Genomic DNA, 20,696 nt, shown 5'->3' with positions numbered 1-20,696 from the left:
TCGTGATTTAGGAATTCTCTGACTGGTCGGCCAGTCCGAATCGATATCCCAAATTCGATAGACTTCTTCCCCTGAATAATTGAATTTTAAGGACGGGAAGAATAATGAACTTCGTATTAATTTTTCAAACCTCCCCCGGATTTAATAACTTATCATAGAATCTCCGGTTAATCTCGACATCGTTCCCCGTTACCTCTCGTTCCCGAGTAATGGAGGAATTGCAGCGTTAACCGACACGGACGTATCGGATAAGAGCGTCCAATACCGAGGTTATTCCACGGCCAGATTAGAGCGCATCCAAGATTAATCAGCAAGGACTTCGGAGTATATCGAGGTCGTTCGCGACCTCCCGGTAAACCGACCCCGATTGATTTATTCCTCCGGACGACTCGTGCTCCGTGAATATCGAAACGCCCGGGGCGATAAAGTGCGTTCAAATTGACGTATAGAATAATAACCACGATGTCAGGCCGATAAAGTGCACCGTTGCACCGACCTCCCTCAACCGTGGAGGAACCCTAACCCGCGATTTCGTTAAAGGGAACCAACGCGCCTTTTTAGCCGGATTTTCGGCTAAAAAGAGATACCTAGAATCGATTCGAATTTCCACGTCGCCCCAGAATGGTGACACTTTTTCCAGCGTCGATCAGCTATTCTCGTGGGAGAAGATAAAAGCGTTAAAACCGAGTCCGCGCTTCAGGAGTGGAGATTATCCTCCGAGACCACCCTTGAAGGACCCCCTGCAGGGATCGCCGCCATTTTCTTTCGGCGTCGTACTCGCGAATCAGCGAAAATTCGTAATCCCTGGAAGAGGGGCGTCGATATCGCGGTGCACGCAGTGCCGATCGATAGTCGCGTTAAGTCCTTATCACACGCGATCGATCTCACCCCTGCACGTCTGAATGGGGGGGGACATTTTTCCGGGGAAATCTGCAGCCCAATCGGAGGGTGGGGAAATTGCGATAGCGGGAGATCGTGGGTCTCGATTTCTCCGCATCACTCGCGCGGAATCCCCGCGACCTCGCGAGTGATATCGCCGCGATATCTCGTGGCGATCGATCGGCTGGGAATCCTTCGAGCCGGAGCCCCGGGGCTTTAAATTCGCCCTCGACTCGAAGCTCGCTATCGGCGAAAGCTCCTTTGTAGATTATTCTGCAGCCGGGGCTCGCGTTGCATCCTAACTAGGTGACCAGAATGGGGGGTCCCGGGCATTCGAGGCGGGAATTCAAAGTCCTCCGCGGCTCGTTACTATTCTTCGCTAATGGCTTTGACGCTTTTGTTTTGGCCTTATTTTTTTTTTCTTTACATCCTCCTTCTGCAGATCGGGGGGAGGGAAGAAAATGCCGCCTCCGCGCCCGTTTCGCAAGAGGGGCGAGAAGGGTCCTCCGGCGCCGCGTTATTTAATTTCTGCACTCGAAGGAACTTTATCAGCGGCTTCGCTAATTTTCCCCTGACTCTTTGAACTCGCCGGGAGATGGTGAGATTTTATTGTTGGCGGAATTCCAGGGGTTTTGTGACCTTTTTTTCTTTATTTCGGAGGGGTTGTATCGAATGTTGGGTGTTTTCATGTTTCTACCGAGGCGACGGGTTGTTACGGTGGATCGAGGAAAATTGGGAATGCGATCGAATAGGGAGATTACCGGTTTCGTGATATTTCTCCTCGACTGACTTTTAAAAAGGGAGCCGATGTCTATCTCCGGGAGCCTTCCAGACACGTTTTCCGGCCATTTTGGCCTCGCCAAGCGCGTTACAAGGCGCCCTAAATATAAACTCGCGTACGGCTAGCGTCGTCACGGGTGAAAAATAAAGCAGGAAGAGGGTAACCCTGTTAAATCCGGGCGCTTTCACGGCGTCCCACGGCATCCACTATCCGAAAACGGAAATCGATGTGGATCGTTAAGAATTCACCGGCTTTGCCGAGAGAAGACCCGGCGGCCATTTTGGTTCCGATCGACGCGCAGCCCCGTAAACTTAAACGCGGAGCTCTCTCACCGAGTGTAAAACAAACCCCGGGTTAATTCGGGCAATTTTCTTATGCCGAGGGTACAGCCGCTATGCTCCGTAATTCTCGCAACAAGTAGAAACAAACTGAAACGACTGAAACATGCGGAATTATTTAACCACCCATTATTGTTCTCCGCGTCGCGTGGCGTATCTATTCGCGAACGCCCAGCGGAAGCGTTCGAAATAAGCGTAAAAGTCACGGTAAACGGCCAAAAGCAAAACGCTAGAAGGGAATTTGAATTCGAGCGGAAGACCGTCGGACCTTTTAGCGTTCCTTTTTCGGGAACGTACTCCGGCGCCAAGGATTTTTCGGCTTCGCCGAACACCCGGCGGCCATTTTGGTTCCGCCGGTCGCCGAGGCGCGCTTTATACGTCAATCCAAACGGACGAAACAAAAGAAGTAGCTGCGCATATATTGTGCCGAGGCCGCGATAGGGACTGTCGCCGGCTACAAGAAAATAGGTTAATCCGCCTCCTAGCGTCGGGCTTACTCCGAATTTGCGATATTTACGGGAGAGCATCGATAACGGTGAGCCAAAGAACAAAAGGAGAAAAGAATCCCCTCGACTGTCATCCCCCTCTTTCTTCTATATCTGCCCGATCCCAACAAAACACAGATATCCCCGAAGAGTCCATCCCTACGATCTCCCGTAATTAAACCCTTAAATTCGACCCATCAAACGCGTCGCTCATTTAATTTCCTCCCTCATTTCCTCCGCGGCCGCCCCTCGTTCTTTTAACTCCCTTAGAGGCGAGCGACCCTCCGAGGGTGAGAAACCCGACAGCGAATAAATTGCTCCAAATTATCACGAGCCATCGGTACATCCGCGTGCATCCATCATCCACGGTCCATCATCCCTCGGGGGGTGCATTTCCCCCAAAGTACGCGACACACTCCCGTCCCCCTCACCTATCTAAAAAGCGCCGCAAAACCGCCACTCGTTTCCGCTTATACATATCCCAAGTCTTGGCGCGACATTTTTTACCCTGCGCAATATCGCGTCCCCCCGGTATCTGCCCCCTCCCCCGTACCCCCTACCACCCCCATTCGAGTCGGCGCGATTGTCTCGGCGTAAACTCGCTCGTCCCGGCCCGGAGTTTTCCCGTACGTCCCGAAGCGGGAAAGCTCGGCATTGCCGCGAAAGGGAGGAAAAGCTCCAGAGGGGGGGAGAAAGCACGACAGAGGAGGAGGATGATGGCGGACCAGAAGCAGAGGCGTTATCGAGCGGCGCCAACTCCTCCTCCCTACCCGACCCCCCTCGACCCCTCTCCCGATACTAGCTCGTACTACGCCGCGGAGAGGGGGACGGGGAAGGGGCGGCTTTTCCACTAGATTCCCCCACGCGTTTCGCCTCGGTCTCGTACACTCGCGCTGAACAGGGGGGGAGCTCGCGATTCGGAAAAAGCGAACGTCGGGATGGCCGGCATTTCTCCTCCCTCGTACTCCCTTCGTTATCGCTCGCTTGATAACGATCTTCGTCATTATCCATTCCTGATCGAAGGTATTGCGACCAGCTGACGTGAACATGCGCTTTAATTGCACTCGGTTCTGCTCCATTATTATCGTAGCTCTGCTCTTCTGCCCTCCGCGAACGCCGGGCGGGGAAGACGACGAAAGATTGCAAACACGAGGCAAGGTCCGCGGCTCGTAAAGAGGGGTGCTTGCAACGTACGTGGAAACCTGGCCTCAACCCCTTGGCGAGAACCCCTTTTCCGGGAAGGGATCGATCCGGGTACGACGACCTCGGGCATGGTCCCACTTCCGGTCAGATTTTTCCGTTCATGCGAGTCGCGTTGTGGTCGCACCCCTTTCTGTCGCCCTTACGCACGCGGTCCATTCAGGGCTCGTTTACACACGCCGGAACTTCCGGTCGATTGGCGCCCCCGAGTGTGCACCCCCGCCCCAATCGATACGCCCTGGCCTCGCCGAAGGGTCTCCAACTTTTTCACCCCCACAACCCCCCACAACCAACGGGAACGGCCATTATCGGTGGAAACTTTATCCGTGTGTACGGCCGTTCGTCTGTCTCGAATTTCCCACCCTCGGTGGTTGTCAGGAATGTTTATAGGGTGAAAAAGTTGACGGCGCTCGATACGTCTACGGCGTGCAACGGGGTGCCCCCGAGTTCCCGGACTTCGCAGGGCACTAATGGAACCAGGAACTCGATTTTCGGAATTCCAATCGATCGATGAACTCCGAGATACTCTAATCGCTCCGTTCCGTTGGGGATCGCGATTGATTGGCTGTGCTTGAATTAGTTATTACAGGAAAATTATCCGTCGCAGGAGAAAATAGTAGAGGACTTTTCGACTCCTTTTTCAACAGGAACAGTGCTGTATAAACCGTGTCTACCGTTTCTATTACCCTGTGGATTTAAATTGAAAAAATGCCCTGATTTTCCGCCGATATGTAGATACGTGGAGGTGTATCTACAGTGGGGCACCTATGTCAATATTTTCCAGTAATTCGGAGCGTATCGGGGAAGTAACGTCGCTATCCGGGATCCCGTCCCATCGTAACTCCAAAATTTAATCTCGCCTGCAATTTGGCCTCCATTTGCGCAGCGTCGTTACAATTGCCCCGCAAACGCGCGTTCACTTTCAACCCTGTATATAGAGAGCCTCGTTATTTTTGTATTATCAATCCTGTATATATTCGTTCGCTAAACGCGGCTCAGGATAGAGCTCTCGATGACTCGTCGCTCGGCCGTAATATCGACGATGCCCCAATTGACGGCGAAATCGAGGCGATAAAAAATTGATAACGGGTTATCGAGCACCCCGACGGCGACGTCGGCCACTTCCTCGCCCTTTGGTACCTCATCTTCATTTCGTACTCCATCGGCATATATTACGAGGTCTTGCGAACCTTCGCGAAAATGTCCAACCCCCTGTCGAGTCGACGTCGAGTTTCGGAGATCGATAGCCGATCGATGATCGACCGCTTCCTCGAAAGTCCGACCTCGTTTCCCCGTATTTCGTGTTTTCGCGTCCCCGAAGGGACGAAACTCCCGAAGTTCGCGATTTATTTGCCGATTTGCCCGAGGATCGATGTCGAGGAAAACTACAGGAGTTTGGAGACGGCTCGGCCTTTGGTTTTTATTTCCTTCCGATTCTCCTCGGCGACACTTCGAGTTATCTCCGGGATCTGAAATCTCATGTTTGCCGGCCGTTCTTCCTCGATCGATGTCTCGGAGTTCTTCAGGATTCCGTGTCTGCCGGAGTTTTGGGAAGTCTCGATGCCAGGAGCGCACTCCTAGTCTCGGCTTACGGATTTTCCTGCTTTTGATTTTTCCGCGTCGGTGAGCCCCGAATTTTTGACTGAGCGTTTCCCGATAAGCGGGGCTCGAAAAATGACGTTTATTTCGGGAACGGAGTTTATGGGCCCGTTTATTGTTTTATTGAACCGCTGGTTACATGGCGGTGGAGATAAAAAAAAATGCATACGGATCTGAAGTATTTAAAATATCCAGTAAAATGTTACATTTTGTAAAATACCTCGTCGAAGAAACCGATGCTGGAAAATTTCTGCGGCACGGTTTAATAGGTAACGCAATTTCTGAATTAACCATTGCGGAATATGGTGTTCTTCCCAGGTGGTTATTTAATCCAGTTTATCATTTTATTGCGTCGGCGAGAAAATTTTTATCCTCCCTTTCCCACCTCTTAAGACTTGCCCGGTTATGTATTAATGTTTTTTCCTCCCTTGGTCACGTTCAGCTACGGTAATATTATTTCTCTCTAAGAAGGGGAAAGATGTTAAGGGGATAAGAAAGCATCGCCGTTCCGGAAATGCAATTGCTGCAACGGCGGGCTCGCCTCGGGCCGGAATTTTTGCGTTTATCATTTTCATAAAGGCCGAGTTATCTAAAAATTCCTCCCCTCGGGAAAGGGAATAAAAGTGGCGTTTTTAGGGGAATTGAAGTTTCTCCGAAAGGCCGCTGCACAAGGAAACTGTGTCAGCTCTGCCGCCAGGAATATCCTTGCGATTTCGAGCCGTACTTTGACTCGTCTACTTTCAATCCATCGAGCTCCAATTCGAGGACACATTGGATATTTAATCGGGGGAAAACATCGCGTGTCCCTTTCCGTGCCATCGATCGGTTTCCTTTTAATCTCGAGACCGCTTTTCATATTTACTTCCCCGGTACATGCGACTCGAATCTATCCTTACCATTTCACCGTACTTTCCCAATAAATTTAACGCCGGTAAAAGAAACCGCGTTTCCTTGTTCACTTATCCAGAATTTTGCATCCATTTAATCTCTCGGCCGATTTTATCCGCTAAAAATATGAACTCTTCTCGTTTTCGCCCGAGTATATTATATATATATACACGTGCTGTATACTTTGGGTAATTAGAAAGTAGCCACTCCGGTAAATCTCCTCGCTTAATTTCCCCACCCTCGCTGCTCCAGTTTCAGCGAGGTGTCTAGATACGTAAATAATTTAAATTTTACGATAAATATTCACTTCTACGATAAGCGCCTTAGTTATTACCTCTTTACTTGTAAATGGTCAATGACCGCTTCATCGGACACGCTTGGGGGTAATTCTTTTTTTTTACTATTTTTCCAGTGAACGCTTTATTCGTTCTCGGTAGATATTTCCCGAGGTACCGAATGTTCATTTGACGTTCATGGATGTTTATAGTCCCTGTCAAGTGGTTAAAGCCGAGTCGACAGAAGCGTTCGACTTCTCATGGCGAGTCGGCATGGCTCGGCATAATAAGGAGCGGCGCTGGATGTAGGGTTTACACGATCGTTAATAGGATCTCGTCTTAAGGAGGGCTTCTCTTAAACCTTAAACCTTATCTTCTTTTCCTACTTTCGACCTTATCGTCTCGCCCTGTCGCCCTGCAAATGTTAAACCCTTCGGTGTCTCGCCGGACGTGAAATATGCGAAACGCGCATCGATCTCGCTTTCCTCTCGATCTCCCCTCAAGTGAAGAGATACTATCGGCTTATCGCGTAAACGAGTTACCTTAATTTCTAATCAGTGTTTTATGGCTGCACGTTGGGGCACGTTGGTGACGTTTCTCGTTTTTCCCGGGAACTATCTCCGGTGTTTTCCCAATTTTCCGCCAGTGCGGAGCGATCGGCCATTTTTAGAACCCTTTCCGCGTTTCCGCCCTTACACCGGAGGACGATGTACTCGACGAGTGTCGGCACCTGCAAGGGGTTGTAATCCCGAGATAGCAAAGCCTCCGAAAAAGAAGCGACTTGTACCCAATTACCTTCCGCCTCCACCTTGTCCGCCTTTCCGTTGGAGCCGGCCAATCGCATCCCTCGTATGCCGGGGCGGGAGGGTGGACACGGGGAATTCGGTCGCGGCTTCGCGGGGGGAGGACGAAAGAGGTAGTTTCATTACAGGGGAAACGACGTCACCGACGGCGGGGTGTGGCCCGTCCTCGTGACGTCACGCGGCGCCCCGGCTCCAACGGAATAACCGGGTCAATCGCGGCTATCGAACATTTTTCCGAGGCGCCATTTGTCGGCGACGACCCTCCTTTCCCTCCTTTTTCTTTTTCTCCTCACCCCTTGTTTCCGGTACCGACATCAATGAGGGTCGTCTTCCTTGAGATCGCGGATTCGCGATCCGACTTATTTCTGAACCGAGGAACAAAAATGTTATTCAACCGGAGAAATATTTCTTCGAATGAAACCAAGGAAATTTGCGCAGAAGTCCCTTATATCTAGCTTAGGGGATTTAATTCTAGGGTATTTGACGGGGGTATTCCGTACTGGCCAAGTGTGCACCCGTAAATATGTACGAATAGTAAACTCGACAGTGGGATAATTTTGCGAGCTCCTACGAGCACAAAGTCCGTGCATCCGGCCCAGCTGCGCGTATAACCGCAAGTTCGAGGGAATAATTTTGGGGTGTTTTCTGAGTGCAGAAGCAGAGCATGATGGTCCGCCAACTGGAGGAGGAACTGAGGCTGCGGATGAGAGGGCCTAGCGTGGAGATGCAGCAGCAGATGGAGGTCCTCTACAACGAGAACGAACATCTCACTCGTGAGATCGCCATACTTCGGGATACGATAAAGGTAAGCTGGACAGGAAACGAAACGAGTCCCGGGGGTTGGTCCCAATTTGTAACCCCCGCGAACGAAAGTGGACCCCAGGGGCTAGAGGACTTAATTTGGACGAGGAATTCCCCTCCGGCCGACGATACTCCCCTGATTAATCGTTGCACCCCAAAATGGGAGGTGAATCTGGAAATCAGAATTTCTGCGGGAAAAAAAAACAGGGTGGTTATTTTTTTTTTTGCGGTGGCGGCGATTCCAATTCTCTTGAGAGGCATTCGTGCGTTTTACGGGGTGTTTCATGGATCCTGGGATTTTATAGTACATATTTTTCATTTGCTCTTGAAATTTATTGATATGGCGAAAAGGGTTCCTGGACGCTAGGGGTGGCAGATTCTTTTTTTAGGAAATGTGAGTTATGTTTGTACAGATACTTGGGTTTCTTATGCATGGAGGGAAAGAAGTCTCCCTGCTTTCTTGAGAAATTTCATTTTTCCCGGATTTTCTGAGACCAACCCACTTGGACAGGGGTCGCAATTTCTGGCCCTCTACCGTGTCGGTCGCAATTTCTGGGAGCTCCTCCACTGTCGGAGCAAAGAGTCGGCCGTGTGCCTTAATCCCGAAACCCAGTTTCACAAAGGGGTTGCACATCCACGGACGCACACAGAGACGACGGAGTCGGCACAGGGAGGGAGGGTTCCCGAAGGGAAGGAAGATTTCTCTTTCATGGTCTCCGGTGGGAGTTTCCCGGGTTTCAGGCCTTGAATTCGAGTCCCCTAGGGTCCCCAGACCGGAAAGATCGACCCCTATCGATTCCCCCTAGAAGAGGCGCCGCCCTCTTCGCGGAGACCGAGAGGTCTTAAATTGAAATGCAAATGAAAGGCGCGAAGTGGCCGTCGGAAATGAAAGCGGAGGTGGAAAATAGCTCGTGGTGGCATTATTATAAAGGGAATAATGGTGGTAAACGCGAAGAAGCTCGAGAGGGTTTTCACGCGGATGGAAATATCCGAGAATTCCTCGGAAACTTCAGCTAAGTGAATTAACGAGTTCCCCTAGTTTCGAAATCCTGTACTCATAAAATTCTAATTATCTTGAGGCGACCGATAACCGCCGAATTCTGAATTCTCTGTATTTTCAAAATATAGGATTCGTTGCCTCGTCATGAGATCGTAATTATTGTAAGCCAAATTTTTTTTTTTTCGGTAAATGTACGCGGTAGATCGGGTGGATTTTCTTCTCTTCGCAGAACTCCTTTGAGGATTTCTCTCCTGGAATTCTCCATGCTTCGTTATGAGAATCCTTGAACTCCTGTATTTTCAAGATCCGGCGATTGCAGCCTCGTCATGAAATCGTAATTGCCGAGCGGTATCTACTAAGGGGGAGCATTTAAATGCCCGGGAAGAAGGGGTTGAGACTCCGTTCGCAGCTTTTGTCTCGGCGAATATTAAACGGAGTGCCTTCCACTTGCCCTTATTTACTTATTAAACGCCCCGAGGTGGAATTACGCGGTACGCAAAATTAAAATCATTTTCTACGGCGGTACGCTGATGCGAGTGAAAGGCGGCATTGATGGTAGAGGTCAGGGAGAGGTAGGGGGTTGAACCATTATGGGAGGAATAATGGCGAGTAAATGCGAGCGTAAAGAAGTCCGAGGAGAATTTCAGGTCAGGGAGGAATCCCGAGAGGACTCACCTCCGTTAGGAAAATTCTGTGAAATTTTATAATTACTTTGAAAATCCGAAAATCCATCCTCTGACAAAAATTCCTAATCTGGCACCTCATCTCATAATTCATAGTTTCGGCTTAAATTTCTGGCCTTCTCTCTTACCTGTTTAGATTTCATCGAAAAAGTGAGATGTAACTCCTCTCATGAATTTCCCTTATTATTTTCATTTATTCAGGAATTTTGTTTTAGTAGAGGTAAATGGGATTTCTCGCGTCATCCTCTGCGCTTTTCATTTTTAGTTATTACCTCCAGGCTCTTTTGTCTCTTTCCTCGGTATTATGGCGTGGTGTTATTCGAACCTTGCGGGATGAGATAATTTTTGTTTACCGTGTTAACGTTGGGGGATGCAAATTAGAGCCGTGAGGAGGCCATCGGGGATGTAAACCGAGGCGGAATGGCCAGGAAATATAATAAGACGAATAATGGAAGTTGGAACCCACAATGGGAAGGTTTTCGAGGGCGCTTCGACCGCTGGGGTGGTTTCCACGGCGTTTATGAGAATTCTCGCGTATTGTCGAAATCCGATATCGGATGCCTCGGCGGGAATTCCGAATTTTCCGGATATCCAGGCCGGATTTGACCGGCAAGAACGGAGATTCCAGATCTTATCTCGCGGGGAATTAAATCATATGCGGACCGTACCCTGATTAGATCTTCAAAGTGCCATTACGACTAAGTAAGGTGCCATTACTCGCTTCAAAAGAAATTAACCTGGACCTCGTGGAGACCTCCGAAATCACTTTCAACAAATTCTCACAGGAAATTCTGCTTCAGGGAATTCTCACGCTGGATTGATTTATCGCCCGCAAGTGTACGGAGGTAAATTTCCTCGCGACCGTAAACATTTCTTTTTTTTCAGCGGACTCTCGTTTTAAGGACGGGGCAATTATCACAAACTACCCTTAGGAGGTTCCTCGGGTTAGTCGTCTTTAATTGCCTCTCCAGTCGTTATTCTCCCCTATCTTCGCAGTCCATATTCGGTATTACAAGTCATTTGAATTTCCTCCGGCAGGAACCTCGACGGAAATAACCGACGGTTTAGCTTTTGTCGGGGAGCAAAATGACTTCTGGCCATTCTCCGCCGAATGTCTTCCAACTCCGGCCATCTTGGAATGTTCTTGGCACGGTCAGTCCGTCTACCTCTTTGGTCTCCGACTTTTTATTATACATAACCACGTAAATCCATCTCGGTATGCTCGACCTCCGGCGACATATTCGATTAATAAATTCGAGCGGAAAAAGGATAAAACCTGCCAATTCACTTGAATTAAATTCCTTAAATACCTGGGATCTCGGTCTCGCGCGAGAATCATGAAATTCAATAATCTATTATTTACCTGGAAATTCTTGAGACATTGTTCGGATTAATTTTAATCTTTTTGTATTATCACTCGTGGGATTGATATATTTTTTTTATTTTCCCCTTTGCGGTGAATTGCACTTTTCTCGGAGGTTTGTCTTGATCGCTGTTACTATATCGATGGAATTAAATTCCTGTTATACGTCGGCCACGATAAATCGTCGTTTTTGAAATTCAATCGGTCGCAAAAGCTGCCGATCGAGTCCAGTGACTCGAATGAGAGATCGTACGCAGAAGTCGGCAGACATCGGAAGCAACTGGTCGCCTTTGGCGGATCGCCAGATTACGTCGGGGCACTTTCTCGTTGCTCATTACCAAATCCGCCATTACAGGGTGCAGGTCGTTGCCAAGAAGTGGACATTGGCTTTCGTCGGTGTTCCTGCCTGATCGTTTGCAGGTTCTTGATCCCTCTGGCCCCCCAAAAAGAAGGCGCGCTTCCACAAATAACGAATCCCACGTTCGGTGCACTTGCCGTCTAATTGACTCGCCATCTGCAAGTCTAAAATGGAAACCTGGAATCTAAATTACGAGGCGTTTAAAACGACCCGTTACATGAATCATACATGATGGCACGTAAACGTCGAATTTCTTTCACGAGGTTCCCCCCAGAAAAGGGGCGAAGGGAGGGAAGATCGCCAGGAGAGGAAACGAGATGGGAAGAGAACCATCGTTTAATTTTGGCCTAATGACGTTCCAACCCCCTGGGGGGTCCCGAATGGGAGGTCTGAAATTGAAAGACATGCAGGTGGCAAGGGGTCTCGTTCCATGGGGTGCTTTCCGAGTCGGTTCGACCAAATCAGCCCCTGATATCGGATCCGGTATTTTCCTCCGGGCCTGATAACCCTCCTCTAATTGAACGAGATAATACAAATTTCTGGGAAATTCAAGGGGTATTAATATCAGGAGTAGATATACACCTCCGATCTGTTTCCTGGCCTTGACAAGGGATAATCGGTTTGTTTAATTTCAAACTGAAATTCACGTGAAATATATTTCAAAACGCGAATGGCAGCGGATCGTGTGGCAAAATTGAGGGCTTGAAATGACCGTAGAAAATGATTACATTACGAGCGGGTAATTTGGCGTCGTATTGTACCTCGTACGAAATTATACATTTGATACAACCCTTGCCCTGAAAAGTTCTATACTTAGGATTCTGCTTTTGTCCTGCGAAAGGAGTGCTCCTCGCCTCGAGGATCTCTCTTAATGACCGCTATACAGAAATACTCCTCTGAATAGAAATTTGAGGAAGAATATCCGGCCCCGAGTTTCGGTACTCGACGTAATGGACCTATTATTGATCTCTCCGAATCGGTTTCTGGATTCCCCGTTCCGCAATATCTTCGAAGCCGATTTTTCATTACAGTTTTCTAAACCACTTAACCCGACTCTCATGTCCCCATTAAAGGATTCAAATATTTTATATAAAAGTGTCGATATATCCTTATTAATTTTCTTTTTGTTTAACGATCGCGACTCGTGACGCTGGTTTCTCGAAAAGCGAAAAATATCTGAGTATCTTTTCGCTATTGCAGGAGCTGGAGCTCAGGATAGAGACGCAGAAGCAGACCCTGCAGGCCCGAGATGAGAGCATCAAGAAGCTCCTGGAGATGCTGCAGAATAAAGGGATGGGTGAGTGATCGATTTCCGGTGCCCCCCTCGGTTATCTTTTATCTCGCGACATTGATAACGAGTCCAGTTAGTCATCGGACCGCTCGCGTACGTATATCTCCGTGCAAGCCCCTTACATATCGGTGCACTCTGTGCACATCCTTCCCGAGACTACTCTACCAAGAGATCCTCTTTCCCGGTAATCCCTCGCATGCACTCGCGCACCGAGCGCACTTGCAATGGCTCGTCTTTTCGTATCGTTATTTTTATAAGTAGCGTTAACATTCATTTTGTACCGTTCGGAAGTGGATCCGTATTTTTTTTCTCTTGAAATATTAGTCGCGTTCCATCGAGTCATTTTTAATAATACCCCGTGCAATTTGCGTTTTGATCCGTTTTGTAGTCCCTCTTGGGGCTGGCCTCATATGAGCAATCCTCAGGCGATCGGTACCGCCTAATGTGACCTAATGTCACATACCTGGAGGCATGTCGCACCTATGTACGTATGTGCAAGTCCCAGCAAAGGTGGAACGCCACCACGTAGAACGGAATGTAGGGCATCGCGCAAGCACGGAATTTACGCGTCGAGGACGCGTTTTCTCGTCCGTGTGTGCAAGCCCGGGTGTAGGTGCTCTACATTTCGGATGTCCCCCGACTTCTGAGGGATCCAGCTGGAAAGATTTGTCGCGGGAACATTAACCCCCGAAAATGAGGGGCTGATGGTACGATCGTTAACAGCACCAGGAAAATCGCGAGCGAGTCGATTATACATCAGGTACCGCAAGTACATAAGTTCTCGAGCTCGTTTTTTACGTTGCCACCACCAGGCTGCACCATGTACACGAGAAAGCCATTCATGGCCGCCAGGGTACATCCTTGCGTTATCCAGGATAATCTAAGGACACCTAGATGATATAAAATCGGCATTACTCCAGATGCGCAAACAAAATTGTGAAAATCTAGAAAAATGAGTGGTGCAGTAGAACTGCATACAGGGTTCTATGCAAGTCCTGTTTTATGCATGTAGCAGGATTTCGAAGCGGCTTTCCTCTGGCTCGGAATATTTTCCTTGAAATTCCTTCATTCAGGACCTCCGCGTTGCTTATGAGAATTCCTTTTGATTCCTGGGAACATTAAATGGAATTGTCTGAGGCGGGATGTTTAAAGAGCGTTCGCTGGTGTTCTTGTGTGGAGGTTTCCCGGTAATAAGATTTGTTGAAAATATGTATTTACTTCGTCGACGGGTTTCCACGTTTCGGCGTGCACTTTTGCATTCGCACGAGGTCTCGCCAGATGGTTTTTCTCTCTTTCTTTCATTTCTTTTTTTTTAGCTCCCCTTCGGGTTGCAGCTTCCGTGGTTGCCAGCAAAAGCGGGCTCTGACTTTATCGGAGTGGCGTGAAAAATGTGCCGGCGAGATTGTACCTCTGGAGGCGCCTCGAAATTAAGAACGAGTAGATTTTTTTTACCCCTCAGCAAGAAATTAATTACTCCATGACACCGGAGAATTACCGCAGTTCCGGATAAACTTGTATGAGAGATTTTCGACCGGGCACACCTGACGAAATTCATGAACGCGACGCGTCGCGTTCATTATTACCGATTCAATTAATTTTATTTATTTATATTCACGAAAGGCAACCCGGTGCTCTTTGACGCGAGTGCGTATCGAATTCAATAATCCTCGATTGGCCTTCTCACGCACCGAATTTAGGCATTTTTTAAACAATGGAAACGTTTTCTTCCGTAATGGCAAAAGTGCACGAAAACGCACGCGAAAGTAGGCGATCGACCTCGTATCTCGCAAGTGCAGTTCCGCGAATCCTATCCGGTGAATCCTATCTAACGTGATAAAGAAGAATGGGGAAACGGAGCCCGTTAAAGTAGCTTCCCGGGGGCCATGAATTCCCGTTTACGGCGTTGCGATTCGCTTCCGGACGCGGATTCGGGCCGGCTGGACTTCTCATGAGCTTCCCATTGTCTTGTACTGTTGCAGGGAAAGAGGAGGAGAGGATCATGTTCCAGCAGATGCAGTCCATGGCCCAGAAGCAGGTCCTTAAGCATTCTACTCGCGCCACGTTCGATTTCACGTACTCCCGCCACCCATTCAATTCGCGACACACACTTGTCACGTTTATGTGTGTCCTTTGACAACACACACAGCTGCTTGACCCGTAGAATTCCGAGCCGCCACTTTCCGGTCCGCTTATCACTGATCCGTGTTTCTCGTTGGACTAGAAAAAAATGAAAATAGAGATATCAACTTCACGGTGAAGAATGGAAATGATAGAGAATTCATAAGTAAAGTAAAGTGAATTAGAAATTTAAAAGATACCTTTGATGTGGACAATCAGTGGTGGAGGGTCGGATCTTGGTCCTCCGATCCGATGACATGTCGCACATGTCGTCATCGGACTCGCCATTGACACGACACACGACACGATTCACCCCCATTGTGACGTTCCACTCGAAGTGCCGCAACTCGTAACTTATTGTCGCCGTCGTCATCCCTAAGTACACCGACGCCCTTTAAACAAGTCATTACTCCGACCGCTACTTTTATTGATTCGGCAATCCCCTCTGTCTCTGTCACTGTTAACGCGCCACCTCCCCCTCTCGCTGTTGCACCACTCTGGGCACTGTTAATAGACACCGTCCCTGTCGCTTATCACTCTTGAGCACAGACTTCGTTATCTCGGCACCCCACCTGAGGTAAAGGGCACGAGCACCTGGGAACCGCATAATTTTCCTTACCTTGATTTATTGAAACAAATAAATTCAGGAAATTTCCAAGAAATTAAGCGGTTTTAATAAAAATAAGCGAACGAATTAAATTCACAAGGTAGCTTTGAAGTACCTAAGTACCCTAATAAAATCCCAAGGTGGTCGTGCCCCTTCCCGAAGAGCACCTAGTGCTGACCTAGACGTGTAGCACCCCTTTACGGCATCTCGCAATTTTTCTTTCCCTTGTTTACTAACTTTTTCAATTTTCCTCCCGAGGTAGGAAGTCGGAGCTGCCGCGTCTCCCTGATCTTCCCTTTATCCTGGAAGGTATCGGAGTCGATCTTTGATGGAAAGACGAGAGGAATTTCCGAGTTTTTTATCGAGCAGACGCGGCAAAGGTTGGCGTGGTCGGGAATCGAGGAGAGTCCCAATTAGCATAATCGAGGGAGTGATAAGAGCGCGGAGAGCAAAGGGCGCCACCTCCGGTCCCGAGGGAACGCCTCCGCATCTTCTTCATCCCCCGGAGATGCACCCTGGACGTCTATCCCGATTGTGAGCCCGTCTATTCAGCACGGCTCGCCGAACCGGAAATTACGGCTGTTTCGTTCCCCGGAGACCCACTTCCGGTCTCCCTCGCTGCCCACGCGCGACATTATCCCGTTTTCTCTATGAATTACTGACCCGGTTCGCGACCCCCGAAAATCCCGCCACCTCTTTAACGGATTAATGCGACACTTGCCTAATTAAAACTAGAGAAATATATAAATTATCAATAATGATTTAAAAAAATATATAGCTATCAGAGGCCGCTATTTTGACGCCTGATTTCTACGGAAATCGTATTTGATTCCTTCCGATTCTGCAAATTCCTCTTATCGTTCCTTAGAGGGAAGATCGTTACGAAGGTAATTTTTCTCTCTTATTTTTCCTCTCAAAGAAAGATAACCGGGTATTTATGATAAAAGGCTGGCAGCTCGCGACTCGATATCCGGGATTCATTCTAGGTTTCGTCTCCTCCACTTTGAGTTTCCTGAGTTTCTCGGTGTCCCCTCACACCTGTCGTCACTGTGCCTGTGTTAGCTTTAGGATATCTAGGTGGTGTCCACGTCGCCCCCCACTGGCGTCCGAATGTTAAGAGATTACGAGCGATTTCCTAGGAGCCTGCGCATCCTTAGGTGTCACCAGACGACCAGCACGACCCCCCCTAAAAAAAACACCCCACCATTAGTCGGCACGTACCCTAGGATACGTGTTCGCCTGCTGCACCGAAAGTGTCACCTGCATCGCTTGCTTCACCACCGCGAAAATTCTGCACCCTGAGCCGCCCCTCTCTCCTGATCCCGAAACCGAGTTCAAAGAAGAGCGAGTCTTTCCGTCTCTCCTTGAACCCGATTAGTCAACTAACGTCTCGACCGATCGATTTCTCTTGCAGTTGTCACCCCTCCTCGTCTCCATCCCCCCACCCCGGAGGACATCCGAACCTTTCGTCGGGAAACCTCGTCCGTCTTGCGCGAGAGTAATTGAAAGTAATTCCGGGGCTGGTATTAAAACCGTGAGTTACGATTTTAATACGAGCCCGCGAACTGGAATGTGCCATGACGTGCACAATATTTATGACGGGACGCTTTATGTGTGGTAAATTCGAGGATAGAGTCCGACCATGGCGGAGTGTACGATACCAGCTGAGGGCACTTTCGCGTATACCGCCCTCGTTGGGAGAAATTCCGATACTCCATTAATAATTTAATCCAAGCTCGCCTTGTAGTAATCATCGAGAAGTGACAGCTGCACCGATCATTTGATAGATAAGGTGTTTCCAAATTTGCAAAGAATTTTAGGGACTTTTATTTAAAACTGGAGGTATTCGGAGACTTCAATGCCGCTCGCGGCGAGGGCTCCATCGGCCACCATTTTGGTTCCGCGAGGGACTAACTTCGTTTTTGCGGCGTGGTAAAAATTCTGAAAAATTTCACGAGGCCATGAAAACTGTCGGCAAAGTGCCCGTGGTTGGCTGCTCTAATGGGGTCGTTTCCTCGGCTGAGTTTCGTGCCAAGAACATCGGCGAAGAAGAAGAAGCGGCGCCCTTAGCTCTTTACGAGGGCGCCGCTTCATCCCGCGAGACGAGCTTTACGATTCCAGTTTTCGAGGTCTGGGGATCGACCCGGTCGGCGATTCCCGACGCAAGGTTGGCGGCAACATCGGAACCACCCCATCGACCCTGGGCCATCCCATCCCCCCGCGTTCTGCCCACTTTCCCCGGTTTCTTCTCGAGCGCCAGGCCTCGGCCATTTCCGGCCCCCCCTCGTTCCCGGCCTTCTCTCTTCCGGGACTTTGGCGAACTTCCGAGGACGCACTTCCCAGGCCAGTTTCGGAGGAAAAAAGGCGGAACGGGGAAACACGCCGGGGGCAACCGCCCCCGGTGTCCTCCTGGACGTCGAGGGGTGTCGGGCCGCAGTTGGATCCGATTCAAGGGGGCTAAATCGAGTCGGGGGTAGATGAAAAACCGGGGACCACGGATGGACGGATCTCGGAGGGGAGATTACCCCCCGACTCCCGTCACGGTCACCGTTGCCATGGTCCGAATGCGTGGAATGAGCTGCTTTGGATGTGTAGGTGGTATAGGACACGTTAGCTACCCCTTGGCGGGGGTGTCCGCATCCCCTCGTCACTCACCCCAATTACAACATCGACAACGACATCGCCTCGAGAGTGGCCGCCGACCACCGGCGAGTTTCGGTCGCGACAATTAGCAAAATTACCGGCCTGGCCTACCACGCGGCCCTGATCTGCCCACACGGAGGAACGACCAGGTACACATACGCTTTTACGTCCGCTTTTATGGCGGCCCATGGAATGAGAGAACAAATTAATAATGGATACGCGAGGCAGGGTTGGGGGGTCTCGGGCTCTTCCTTTCGACGTCAAAGTAGTGCTAATTTTGGAGGCGATCTGGGACCCGATTCTCGAGTTCACGAACAAATTCCCACAATAAAATTTTGCACCGTTGCAAAGTCGCGTAAGTGGTCAATAATTTCAAAGTCTCGTGCGAAACTGTCAATTTCGCTTGCGAAAGTTAATGGTATAAACCCGAGAGTCGGGTATAAACTCAGGGATCGGTGATAACGTCTCGCTAGATAACAGGGCTCGAACACTTTCGATTGGATGACCGGTTTTGGGAGTTCTGGACGCTTCGACTTATCCGACTGATTGCAAATATCTTTCAATGGAACCCGATGTCTAATTATCGTATTACTCGTCACTCTCAAGTACTCAGGACTCCCCACGATTTTCGGGCACCCTGACACTCACTCACACTAAATCGCGGACCAAAAACTAAAAGAGGGGGAAAGAAAAAGGAAATTAAACTCCCGCCACTTATCACCGTCACGAGACTCTCACACTCTTCTTCGATATTGTCTCGCCTGTGTTATCGACTCGTGGGCGATTATGCACGCCACGTGCAGATAGTGCACCCGCGTATACACCTTTTAGAAAGAGAAGAGATATTTATAATGTCTATCTGATATACTATATACTATATATGTGTATACATATATATGCGGAATGTTAAAACCTTGCACCACCTATCCGCCTCCTTTTTTGTCATTACGTTCCACTGAATGTATACACCGTGTCACTCTTCTCGTTCGTATACGCTGTCAGCATACTATTAGCCATCTCGATCTCTTCTTTAATGCAGCACAAAGTCTCGTTATCGTTCGACGTGTCCGATGGAATGTCGCCTATCACTCGCTTTTATAATTATTCAATGGCCGCGGTAAAATGCGCGAAACAATTATCCCTCGGGGAGTAATACTCCACCGCATAAAAATTTCAAATGAACGTACAACACTCATTGGTATCGTCATAAATATTCAAAACGTCAATATTAATTCAAGCGTGCACGCTCCGTGCCTTGTACAACAATTAATAACGTAGCCGTGCCTTCAGGGAATTCCTGGAGCAATTGTGTACTGTAAAATGGTCGCGAAGAATTAATTTACTTTATCGTCCTATTTTTTCCGACCTTCTAAAACATTTTATATTCCTCAGAAATGTCGTAAATGTTTGTATGTTTTTTTATTTGGCCACCGCCCAGAATGTCCTGACTAATCGAACGATATCGACCCTAAGGCAATCGACACGATAACGCGACATTGCCCTCCTTGCGTCACGTACTTATTACTTACGTTCTCTTCTCCTCCACCGTTCTACCTGTTGTACCATACCTACATGAATGTTCGTATGTACGACTATCATGTAACTCTAGGCACTCTAGAGGTAACATAGATGTAAACTAAGCCACGTAAGAGCCTCTCGCGAAGCGATCTCTCCCTCCTATCGTCCGACGCCTATGAGAATTATTAATTAAATTATTAAAATTGCAGATCGATCGCTTCGCGAGAATTCTTCGCACGTTGCAACTGCTGCACGCAATAGGTGAGGGCGTGGATCCATGCGAGGGATATCGATAACAATATCCCCTGAAATAGCGATAACTGTTTGCGGGTTACTTGGTCCTTATCGCGTTAAAAACTCCTTATGCTACTTCATGGTATGGACTATGTCCGATATCCGGTGGAATATCCCGATTATTTATTGATTATCGCCAATTTCACGAAAAGCTCAGCTCGCATGGATCCGCGCGTCCACCGTCACACGGTGCGATCTTGTCCATTAAGCTCTGTGCGCGCGATTGTTATCGCCTCGAACGAGCACGGAGCCGCTGCGAGGGCTTATCGGGGAGTGATCGAGGATCGATCCAGGATCGATCGAGAACGGCGCAGCGCGCGATGGACAATGTCAGCCGAGCGTCGCGGTGGCGAAAGAACTGCGGCGGCGCCCGGCAGTCAGAAGAGGACTCGCAGATTTCGACTTCGGGTCTTTCCGAATTTTTTGTCGGAAGGAAGATCACTTTCGAGGGGGACATTCGAGGGCAGGAAACGGCGGCTGAAGATCCTCGATCGCCAGGACGAGGGAGAAAGCGGGAGAGAGAGAAAGAGAGAGAGAGAAACGGTGGGAAAGAAAGAGCCAGATTCAGCGCGTCCGAGTCGAACCTCGAGGGAGAGCTTGGAAAGGGACGGAGAATATCTAAAGAGAGAAGTCTAGAGGAAGGAAAAGCGGGGCCTGAGAATTTCCAAGGATGGGAAGACAGAATGAGAGGGAATTCAGAACGGACCCCAGGGAGAGGCCGAAGGAAAAGACACGCTCAGAGGGTACATTTGTACAGGGCACTCGATGACGG

At 49.0% G+C, this 20,696-nt stretch overlaps 1 protein-coding gene across 1 annotated transcript in view; it reads left to right on the top strand.

Moving 5' to 3' along the window:
* LOC105695747 (ELKS/Rab6-interacting/CAST family member 1) overlaps positions 1–20,696 on the top strand; it is a 43,414-nt gene that overhangs the window by 2,751 nt on the left and 19,967 nt on the right. The window contains exons 2-4 of the mRNA XM_012417621.1: positions 7,904–8,053; positions 12,654–12,750; positions 14,724–14,779. Of these exons, the coding sequence (XP_012273044.1) occupies positions 7,904–8,053; positions 12,654–12,750; positions 14,724–14,779 (303 nt within the window). The remainder of the gene's footprint in view (positions 1–7,903; positions 8,054–12,653; positions 12,751–14,723; positions 14,780–20,696) is intronic.

This window comes from Orussus abietinus, unplaced genomic scaffold (assembly GCF_000612105.2).
Source record: "Orussus abietinus isolate OABI.00-Male unplaced genomic scaffold, Oabi_2.0 scaffold4, whole genome shotgun sequence".
Lineage (NCBI taxonomy): Eukaryota > Metazoa > Arthropoda > Insecta > Hymenoptera > Orussidae > Orussus > Orussus abietinus.
The sequence above is the reverse complement of the archived record's forward strand: the minus strand, read 5'-3'. Positions and strand labels throughout refer to the sequence as shown.